The sequence below is a fragment of the Salvelinus namaycush genome, chromosome 3, assembly GCF_016432855.1.
Source record: "Salvelinus namaycush isolate Seneca chromosome 3, SaNama_1.0, whole genome shotgun sequence".
In the NCBI taxonomy this organism is placed as follows: Eukaryota; Metazoa; Chordata; class Actinopteri; order Salmoniformes; family Salmonidae; genus Salvelinus; species Salvelinus namaycush.
In genome coordinates this window covers 64,087,940-64,098,702 of record NC_052309.1, presented here as the reverse complement: position 1 = coordinate 64,098,702, position 10,763 = coordinate 64,087,940, and the positions used below count along the sequence as shown (strand labels likewise).

The 10,763-nt window shown below is 42.0% G+C and overlaps 2 protein-coding genes across 8 annotated transcripts; both read right to left on the bottom strand.

The window, feature by feature from the left end:
- Positions 1-400: 400 nt before the first annotated feature.
- Positions 401-1,875, bottom strand: LOC120034754 (Ig-like V-type domain-containing protein FAM187A). Its single transcript, XM_038981361.1, has one exon. The coding sequence runs from the start codon at positions 1,842-1,844 to the stop codon at positions 549-551; it is 1,296 nt and encodes a 431-aa protein (XP_038837289.1). The 5' UTR covers positions 1,845-1,875; the 3' UTR covers positions 401-548.
- Positions 1,876-1,995: 120 nt separating this feature from the next.
- Positions 1,996-9,578, bottom strand: LOC120034765 (coiled-coil domain-containing protein 103-like). 7 transcript variants are annotated; one of them, XM_038981395.1, is made up of 8 exons: positions 9,439-9,578; positions 7,926-8,016; positions 7,562-7,686; positions 6,748-7,417; positions 6,521-6,612; positions 3,400-3,546; positions 3,086-3,224; positions 1,996-2,718 (listed from the first exon to the last, which is right to left on the bottom strand). In XM_038981395.1, the coding sequence occupies exons 6-8, from the start codon at positions 3,543-3,545 to the stop codon at positions 2,173-2,175; spliced, it is 831 nt and encodes a 276-aa protein (XP_038837323.1). In that variant the 5' UTR covers position 3,546; positions 6,521-6,612; positions 6,748-7,417; positions 7,562-7,686; positions 7,926-8,016; positions 9,439-9,578; the 3' UTR covers positions 1,996-2,172. The 7 variants fall into 7 exon arrangements, with proteins under 7 accessions (XP_038837323.1, XP_038837307.1, XP_038837314.1 ...); XM_038981379.1 differs by lacking the exon at positions 7,926-8,016 and having other exon boundaries at positions 6,748-6,816; positions 6,943-7,417; XM_038981386.1 differs by lacking the exon at positions 7,926-8,016 and having other exon boundaries at positions 6,748-7,068; positions 7,172-7,417.
- Between the last annotated feature and the right edge of the window lie 1,185 nt (positions 9,579-10,763).

Sequence of the window (10,763 nt, the reverse complement as noted above, 5' to 3'; positions counted from 1 at the left end):
GCTTGCTGTTTGGGGTTTTAGGCTGGGCTTCTGCACAGCACTTTGAGATATCAGCTGATGTAAGAAGGGCTTTATAAATAAATTGAATTTGATATGTGAACCTGCCGCGGAATATCACTGCGCATAATAAATAGGTCTAATGTATGGAATTGATCCCTAAATGACCTCTTTAAAACCAGTGAGTATTGGCAATCAATCTTTTTTTTAAAGGTATGCATGCCAGTTTAGCCTACGGTAAAACATGTCTTAAATGAAAAAGTAATAGGCTATGAGCTGTCAGTCGGCGTCATAGGGTCCGCATTGTCATCCGGGCTAATGCATGCAGCACTAGTGCCACCTATTGGCCATACGGCAAAAATCCAATAGGGTAGGCAATTACAGAATATTTTTTTGACACACATTCCTACATCATGAGCACACTTTATTAACACACTTTCTTTCTTTAGCTAAGATTTAGACAAATTGGAAGTAAAGACAATCATACATTTCACAAAATGATTTGTTCAAAATAACTCAAAAAGAAATCTCATCGAGTGTCAAGCAGATTTCTAGTATTTGGCTACTTTTGGTCTTACTGTGCGCCAAGTATACTTCAACAGCACTATCAAAACAAATACCCCAGTCATCCCCCCGTAGCAGAGGAGAATAATCCTCAGGGCATAGAGAGACTCAGGGTCAGAGAGCAGACGCTTGTGGCCCAGACGGTAGTAAACCCCCAGCCTGATCTCAGCAGCCCTCTTCCCCTGGATCCAGCAGTAGTAGGACCCTCTGTCGTCCTGTGTTGCTGGGCTGAAGTGCAAGTGGTGGCCTGTGTCTATGAACAGACGGAAGGTCATGTTCAGACCCTCCATGTACTGGGAGCGATACAGAGGCCTAGAGCCTTGGTCCCAGGCTACCGCGTGCTCAGGTTTGGCTCCAGGGCAGGAGAGGATGAGTGGGGTGTCCACTGGGTGGTTGTGGTAGTAGACAGGGACTCCTTGAGCTGCTTGGTCGTTGTAGCCCAGGAACTCCAGCAGGGCCTGTTGTTCTGGCTGGGGGATGGACTTGGGGGGGCAGGGGACCTGGCAGCTCCGCACCCCCAGCTCTGCCCCCTGGTGGTTGGTCTGGGTGAGGCCAAAGCGTTGGGGTACAGCGGAGGAGCCGCAAGAGGCCACCGTCTGAGATGTCCACCTGTAGCGCACGTGGAGGTAGTCGCTCTTCACGTAGCAGAGCCCTACGCGAGTCTGCTCACCCCGGATGCCACAGCGGTCACACACGGACCACGGCCAGAAGCTGGTGAACACCTGGTAGAGTGGAAGATCCTGGTTGGATCTCGAAGCCGCCCTAGCCACCATTGCTGCTGCTCTCCCCCGTCTCTGGGCACGACTCCAGGGAAAGGACACCCTGTGAGCCTCTTGGACGTCCACGTCATAACCATAGAAGAAGTCCCCCTTGGTCGTCCCACAGAGGTAGTGGCCCGAGTCTTCCTTCTGGGCCCTAAAGATGAGCAGGCTGAAGAGGCGGATGGAGAACCTGCTCCGGAGGTCCCCTCCCCGGCCCACTTTAGATGAGTCCACCACAGAGGTGCCCTGGAAGTCAGTGAGGGCCCTGGTGTCCGGGCTGCCCAGCTTTTTCTGGTAGTACCACACCACAGAGTGGGCCTCCTCAGGCTTACAGTGACAGGGCAGCTCTATGGTCATGTCAACCAAATAGGCAGCATTGTCAAACACAAGGAAGGCAGGACAGGCCCTACTGGCAAAAATGTCCTCCTTGTCTTCAGGGGCCTCATAGGTAGACAGTAGGGAGAAAGAGAGGGTCTGGAGGAGGAGTAGCAACAGGGACATGTGTTTTAAAGGGTTCATCATGTCCCTAGCCCCATCGTTGTCATCTCAAGTTATCCTTAGTCTATCTAGATATGCTATGAAAGGGCCATTACGTATTCTAGAATGTTCAGAGATCCACAAAGAGATTCTCTGGTTACCATGGTAGTTATTGTCATTTCACTTTGACACTGCATTGCATAGTGGTGAACATTGTCTTTCATATAACTTATACATATTATACACTTCAGAATAAAGAACAAACAAATTATATTAAAGTTTTTGCAACCACATAAAGCTCTACAATGTATAGTAACAGTCATTGTTATTTCTGAAAAAAAAACAAGTCCAATATGGGTTTGAGTAATGTTTCTTACTGAGGAGGAGAGACCGTTTGAACCCCATACAACTGCATTATACCATTTAAAGTTTCAGTATCACTGCTTCTTCCGGCAGCCTCACTGGTCTGTCCTGGAAACAGAGTCTCTGGCTCAGCATCTTGTGTCTCTTTAACCTCTTCCACATTACTTCCATGGACAATGACATCCCCTTTGGATCCTTTGACACTGCTATTCCCTGCTGCTGATGCTTTCCTCAGGTTCTGAAACAGCTCTCCACATGCCTCCCTCTCAGCTCGGCTCAGGAGGCACATATTGAGGCCAAACCTGGGGGTCTTGGACAGCCCCTCCAGCACCCCTATCACCGTGGCCTCATCCCCAGGCTGGAGACCACTGGAAAGGAACACAAGAAATTCCCCCAGTAGTCCGAACCCCACCTCAGCCCTGAAGATGTTCTGAAGGCCCTCTCCCCCTAGGGAGAGCAGGAGGTTGTATTTATCTTCTGGGTTTTCACTGCCAAACCTGCGCCAGTCCCGGCTGAACTCTGATGCTGTCCTGGGCTGGAACTCGGACAACGGAGGCTTAAAATAACATACAGGAGACACTGTGTGTCAATTACTAATTTCATGATATTGTTTGTTGTTCAGATTGCATAAATATGCTTTGTATGCCTGTTTGGTAACATCCCTGCCCTATAGTATGAATATAACTTGTCTAATATAAAACTAGGAATCTATATCCAGGGTTCTCCCCAGGATTTTTAAAGGCAATCTAGAGAAGAAAAAAAAACACCCTACTATGGTGTGGTGCTTGGCCTTAAATTATATTTCAAATATAATAAAATGACAGTGGCGCAGCCAGTCCACAAGGTGGCGCAGCACCACTCATATAACCCTGATATTAGAATGGAGAGATGTTTGTGTTGGTGTGTGGTGGCAGAAGTCTAACCTTTAGGCCTATTTCATCACAGCTAGTCTGGTTCTGCCCTTTGTCAGTGGAGGCGAGAGCATTCCAGGGCTGTTTGCGGGGAGCTCCGGCTTTATCCTTCCTGTCCAGTGGTTTCAGGTTGGATGCCAGGACTATGTCCCTGAGAGGGTTGAAGGTCAAAACAAACTTCATTGATTTAAGACAACATTTCAATTATAATGGGTCATCATTTTTTTATGATGAAAAAACATACAGTACATATGTTGTCTATTAATTTGTGAAACAACAGTGTGTAGGATATTAAATTGAAAAGAGAATCAGCCTAGCCATCTCACCTAAACTCCTCGTAAGTTCCGACCTTCTGGTGTAGAGCCCGAAACTTTGCATCATTTTCTCTTTGATATTTCTTGTCCACTTCAACAGCAGACTGCAACTCACGCTCCAGGGCTGAGAAGTTTATAACCTCAGGAGAGTCATCCATCCTGCGAGACAAGACATGACCCGTGAACCAATGGAATCTCTTTTTAGTTCTGTGACGCAGACACTGTACTCAGAATTGCCTGACAATCAGACTGTGATATTGTACCTCTGGTACAGTCTGAGATGAATGTCATATCTTTGTTTGGGAAATGTCCTATCACAAGCTCTACAAGCCAGAATGTTGAATAAAATTATATTTTGACTTACTTTACTGGTTGTCCGTGCGGTCTTTTTGCAGGTAGAAATGTGAGACAATATCCACAGGAAAGAATGATGAAATCAACTTTTCAATGCAGTAGTGGCTTCAGATTTCGATCCCCTAAAGCATGCATAGGACCATGCACCCACTGGGCACAGACATCAAGTCAATTCACCATCTACTCCCCATTGGTTGAATGTAATTTTATTGAAATGGAGTGGAAACAATGGTTGAATCAACCAGTGATTGCCTAGTGGGTAAACACATGCAGGAGCTTGGCAAGTATGAATGCATGTATTTTCATATTGTGCACATGCTTCAGGTGATAGAAACCTGAATTTACTATTTTTCCAGGGCTTTGAAAAGTTGATTTAATTACACATTCCTGTGGATGTCTTTACATTCCTACCTGAAAAAGGACCAAGCCACAGTTAAATGTAATTTAATTCAACATTCTGGCATGAAGAGGTCTTGAGAGGAAATGTTTCTGATCCAAACACGTTTATGCCGACGTAGAATTCTATCCAATTCCACGTCGGATCTTCAGGCTATACGTCTCAGAACTGCTTGGAGAATCAACTCCAACTATGTTGCCAGATAGAAACCTTTATAGACTACATTTTCTTTCATTGATAGCGCGGTGGTGAACTTACCTGAGCTTTAGGTTAGCTAGCTAGTATTATTTTGATGAACAAGCTTAATATCTGGACGTTGTTGTTTGTGCTGTAGCCTGATGCAAGTCCGTGTCCCCTTCCTCAAACACACGTCGTCACCATGACAACTTGGGTAAGGAAGGTACTATTTTAGGCTGGTTGGGACGTCCCTACACCATTGAATTTGAAAATGGGGTAAGGATTTGGGGTTAAGGTTAGGGTTTTAGCAAAGATAGCAAAGATGTTTGTTATATCTGTGTTTTAAGGTAGGGACCTTCCAAGGATCCCGGATTGCACGATCCGTGTGAAAAGCCATGTGTAACACAACTTCAAAATAAAAGTTCCCCACGATATGAAAGACCCAGCAACAAATTTTTGTCCACAATAATGAACATCTTGGTCCGTATCAGTGACGTCATACTAAAAAAAAAAAAAAAACTTTGTTCAGTCCTGTTGCACCTTTGAGAGTTTCTGGGCTTTTCAATGATATCACGTGTGTCTCGGCGTGTGAAATTGATAACTTTCTCTTACTGGTTCGTCAAATTGGCTGCCAATCACAATTACCACATTTTATGGTAAAACGAAGTTGTGTGTGTAATTACAATTTTTGTGAGTTTGATATTAAAATAGTTTTTAGTAAGGAAATATCTCAGGTATAGCTTGGGGTGTTTTCAAAAAAGTTGTATAATTTCTTCATATTAAATAAGAGCTTGTTTATAAATGTCTAATGTAGAGGACATCAGGGTGTGCCAACTGTTATTTTCTGTACACATTTACTGTAATGCTACACTTTTATATATACTAACCAAGTCCTAATGTCCACATACCATACACACACACGCATATATATATAGATATATATATATATAGATAAGGCCTCCCGAGTTGTGCAGCAGTCTAAGGCACTGCATCGCCGTGCTAGAGGCGTCACTACAGAACCGGGTTCGATTCCAGGCTGTCTCACAACTGGATTAGGGGAAGGTTTGGCCGGGGGGGGCTTTACTAGGCTCATTGCACTCTAGCGATTCCTTGTGGCAGGCCGGGTGCCTGCAGGCTGACCCGGTCATCAGTTGAACAGTGTTTCCTCCGACACATTGGTGCGGCTGGGTGTTAAGAAGTGCGGTTTGGCGGGTCATGTTTCGGAAGACGCAATGATCAATTAACCTTTTAAAATGATAAACTTGGATTAGCTAAAACAACATGCCATTGGAACACAGGAGTGATGGCTGCTGATAATGGGCCTGTACGCCTATGTAGATATTCTATAAAAAATCTGCCATTTCCAGCTACAATAGTCATTTATAACATAAACAATGTCTATACTGCATTTCTGATCAATTTGATGTTATTTTAATGGACAAATTTTGGGGCTTTTCTTTCAAAAACAAGGACATTTCTAAGTGACCCCAAACTTTTGAATGGTAGTGTACACCGGTATATAAAAAATTATAAAAAGGCATTTTATATTTAAGACTCGGCAAAGTCATGACAACTACTGTTTTGGTTCAGTGATAGTATAGGCCTGTAGGTAGGTCTACAACTGGGTTGGAAGAACAGCTTTTTAAAGTCTGATGGTCCATCAACATGGAATCAATTTCCAAAACATATGAAATTGCAGAAATGTCTTAAATTGAATGAACGTAAAACCAAAAGGCAAGAAGGCAATACTGAAATAGCCACTGGTTCTGGTGTTGTAGAGGCCACAATGCATTGAAATAGCCACTGGTTTTGTTCAAGGCGGAGGAGACCTAGAGCTGGTAGGCAGATGGGGGGTGTTTGAGGGCAGAGCGCTAGTGCACTGAAGGTCACAGATGGTGAGCAGGTGGATGATGGGCACAGAGGGCCACTGATGTTGACTTGCTTTTTTTGTGTAGTACTCTCAATGTCCATGTGTTATTCCACACACTGAGACATTCAATGGGGTGCCTTCCTCTTCTAGCAGCATGTGCCATGTCCACGCTCTCCTATGGAGCACTTTGCAGGGTGTGCCCGTCCCCGGTGAAACTTTGCTGTTGGTCCAGATTTGGTTTTGCCAAAGTTTGATAGAGTGGCTATGAGTTCACTGTCTGTTTTCATCTTCTTGAAGCTGGAAACAAAGGATGCTACTTTAGGCCTGAAACTCACAGGATCCTCCCTCATCTTCTTTTTGAGGTCTTCAAAGATCTCCATCCAGTCTTCCTCTAACGTCACCCCCTCAGCTGGTTTTCCAGATGTACCTTGAAGAGCATTACAACCATAGTATTAGAATTACAACCATTATTCAGATTACCAAATGAGTTATAGGTATACAGTCTTCAAATTGAAGCCCTTCACTTAATATCAGATATATTGTGGTGACATTGTAGATTTACCTGAGCTGTTTACAACAGAAACGGGAGCACACTCGATTTCAACAGTGTCCTCAGAAGCGTTGCCACAGTCTATTGTAGGAGGAGAGAATTACAACCATCAGACAACCAGATTGTTAGTCTTCTATATTGCCTGTCAGGGATAATGTTGCGTAATTGTGGATTTATTCAGTTATTGAGGAACATTTATTCAGTTACATGAAAACATAGCATTCGGGTGAAGATTCTTCTTCATTGCAGTTATCCAGATTCTCGTTAGAATCATCAATCTTCTTCTCTACATACGACGCAACCCATGCTTCTTTGAAAAGCTTGTGGTACAATCTGTAATGGACAAATGAGGAACACACCTAAAGCAATAGATTTCTGGTGATAGCATGTAAATACACTATATGTATCAGCAGTTGAAGTGTGTCAAGCAACTGACTTGTAGCAGAATTGAAGGTGGGGCAAATGGAGCAGTCCACAGAGGCATGCACATGGTTGTCTCCATAATCCACTTGCAACTCATATTTGATCATCTTTAGAGCTGAGAGTGGCCTATTTCAAACAGCTTTGTCAATTTCTCAATGGTGTCCGCTGACACATTTCACCTCTTCAGCACCTGTCAGACTGTGGTTGTCGTTATTCCTTAGACACCCATGAAAGAGGTAACCTTCTTTCATATGGAGATCTGCAGACGTACAATGAATGGGATTAAAATAAGCGAATTTCAAGCTACTTTCTGAAAAAAGGAACTATTAGGCCTACTTAATAACTTTGTTTTGACTCGTCTTATGATAGTGTGGGTAAATTGTGTTGCACTTATATTACTAACCTTGATTCTCTTCGTTGGGTATGAATAGACCTCTTCGGGATGAAGTACATTATTGCACCACAACATGTGTGGTTGGTACTTATGGCTGAACTGGACCTTGTATTATGCTGGCATTTTAGGTCCACCTGTAGAAGAAGTAAATCAAATGTTAATTTCAAATTATGTTTTTTTTTTTTACATGGGTCAACTTACTCTTATTACGTTTCATTGTAAATTGTATGGCCCTTGGAAGCCCAGGCTTCTCATGATTCAATAGTCAAGTGGACGAGACAGGATTTGGAGGGATGGCCACATGAGGCTATAGGCAGGTAGCCTAGCGGTTAGAGCGTTGAGACAGTAACCAAAAGGTTGCTGGTTCGAATACCTGAGCTGTCAAGGTGAAAACTCTGTCGATGTGTCCTTGAGCAAGGCACTTAACCCTAATTTGCCTCAATTTTGCTCCAGGACCCTGTACCCTGAAAAAAAAAAATCCTTTAACTAGGCAAGTCAGTAAATAACAAATTCTTATTTACAATGACGGTCTAACCCCAGCCAAACCTTAACAATGCTGGGCCAATTGTGCCCTATGGGACTTCCAATCGCGGCCGTTTGTGATACAGCCTGGAATCAAACCAGGGTCTGTAGTGATGCCTCTAGCAGTGCCTTAGACCGCTGCGCCACTTGGGAGCCCACTATGACTGACTGTAAAACACATTTCACTGCATGTGACACTACATTTTTTTCTTTAAGACTCCATAATGTTTAATCTGTGTGTTATACAAAGGAAAGATTGGTGTCATATTAAGCTTTACCGCTTGCGCTGTATTATGAGTCGTTTTTAGATTTAAAAAAAACATTTCTTACATTAATATAAAAAATTATCGATCTCTGCTAGTTTTAAAGTCATGGTCCATTTTATACAGAGAAATTGGCATAGGCAATCACAGCCCTCCTTTTACTTGTATCATTGCACATCCTGCAAATCACCTGCAGAGGGCGACACATTTGAAACCACTTTCACATTCACTGTTGGTAACGCTTACAAATTGGATCTCTAAAACTAGCAGAGATCCCACTCTGGAACTTTGATTTGCCCGTAGAGTAGCCTACATTATGTTCAACGCTATACTGAAAAAACATTGCCAAATCTAAAAGTTTAAATTTCCAATATTTCATGTTTAGAATTTTCAATATTCATAAATGAATTGCTATTGAAATCAAAATACTACTCACATTAGAACAAGCAGCAACGCTTCATATGACACCACATTATGGTGTCTTATGTGGCCTGGGTAAAGCCAAAATGTCACAAATGTTCCAATTTCAATTAATTATTTATCAATTATGCTTTAAGATACAAAATATATGTCAACAATCCTTCCTCCAAAGGACCCTTCTATGGATTAAATTTCGTGAAAACCCCCCAAATCATGGTCCTGTTTTTTTCTAGTTTCATCAGGAATCACCCTGCTATAAACGCTTTGATACATAAGGGAGGAATTTACTCTATACTTGTTAATCCTGTCAGCATTGGGATAGGTATTTTTCTTTTCTAAAGTATATTGAAACAACATCGGTTAAAAAGGCGGCAGAGGCAACTTGTGGCTGTTAGCTAGTTAACTTTAGCTATTACGCTACAGTAGCTTTAACAATTCTGTGAATAAATAATTTTGTACAGTGTATTCTTATATTTTTTACAATAGGGAGATAGGCCTAGATGTAACAAAAAAAATGTTAACAGAGTGGGTTGGTATAATTTGTGGAACGTTCCAACGAGAATCTGTACCAAAAACTTCGTAAATAACAAGGTTGTCAACAAACAACGCATTCAAAGTTGTATAGCGGCCGAATAAGACACCGGGTAGGGAGAGGGCTATTTCATAAAAAATTTCACTCACCACGTTTATTCCGAAAATGTCTGTTCTCACTCTGGCAGCCTATGGACAAACATTAAGAATAAGCTACGTGGTGAGTTGATCGTGCTACTTTGTATGCGTTGTTTGTTGGCAACCTTGTACTTTACGTTTTTAGAACAGATTCCTGTTGGAACCTTCCACAAATTATACCCACCCTAACAAAGTTATGACGTTACCTACGCTGTATCACATCCGGCCGTGATTGGGTGTCCCATGGGCGGCGCACAATTGGCCCAGCGTCGTCCGTGTTTAGCCGGGGTATGCCGTCATTGTAAATACACATTTGCTCTTAACTGACTTGCCTAGTTAAATAAAGGTTAAACAAAATACAAATAAAACGAGCTGCCGTTAGCTAACTCCGGCTGGCTACACGTTGTTAGCTAACTTGATCCTGCCTCCAAAGTGTGTGTGGTCACCTCTGCGCGGTCACTGTCCTGTTCTTTTCATTCACAAACTCTCAATATTTCCTCAAAGATAATTTTAAGATAGCTCGTTTGTTTACATTGAGAGGTAACTTAACCTATGACTGGGGAATCATTTCCAGTGAAATGTATGTACATTGAGCCTTCAAAATAAAAGGTCCCCTGTACACAAAATTGATGTACAGGGGACCTTTATTTTGAATTATACATTTCACCGGAAATGATTAGTGTTAGTGTTATAAATGATAGTATAGAAAGGACATACAGCATGTAAAAATACTTTAATATAAATGAGGTACAGAAGTATACAACAGAAAAAACAATAATGAATAGAACCATCATGGTTGAGTATACACATAGAAAAAAGCATCAGTTATTTGTTTATACAAATAACTACAAACAGAGACAACAGAACAGCATTAAACTGCACTCAGGCAATTGGCCCCCAATTCCCACACCACGTACCAGCTGTTAATAGCTGTCCTTTAGGGAGATTTGTAGGCTCACACTTGACATTTGTTTTTTTTAAGCAACCCACATTAAAAAACATCACAGTTTACTATAAATTACTACAGTACATACTAACTAAATAATACTACAGTACTTGCACTATAATTAAAGCAAACTGTAGTATACTATACTACACACTGTAGTATCCCTTGATCATGTGTAGAACTTACTATAGAATGTTGTAGTATACTGTAAAATACTACAGTAATGTATGCAAAAACACTACACTTTTTGAACTACAGTAAATGCTACAGTATTTAATTTGCATATATCTATTCCCTTCCCCCATATCGCAATTTGTGCCACTGAAAAAAATTGAAACCTAAATGCCAAATATAGACCATATATTTTGCCCCTACAGGTTACTATCCATTC

Excerpts from the sequence above, each read along its gene's own strand:
- LOC120034765 (XM_038981395.1), bottom strand. The coding sequence starts at position 3,545 with ATGGATGACTCTCCTGAGGTTATAAACTTCTCAGCCCTGGAGCGTGAG. Across the intron at positions 3,225-3,399 it reads GGAACTTACGAGGAGTTTAG|GGACATAGTCCTGGCATCCA; the intron begins GTGAGATGGCTA and ends CAACCCTCTCAG. Across the intron at positions 2,719-3,085 it reads GTGATGAAATAGGCCTAAAG|CCTCCGTTGTCCGAGTTCCA; the intron begins GTTAGACTTCTG and ends TGTTATTTTAAG.
- LOC120034754 (XM_038981361.1), bottom strand. The coding sequence starts at position 1,844 with ATGATGAACCCTTTAAAACACATGTCCCTGTTGCTACTCCTCCTCCAG.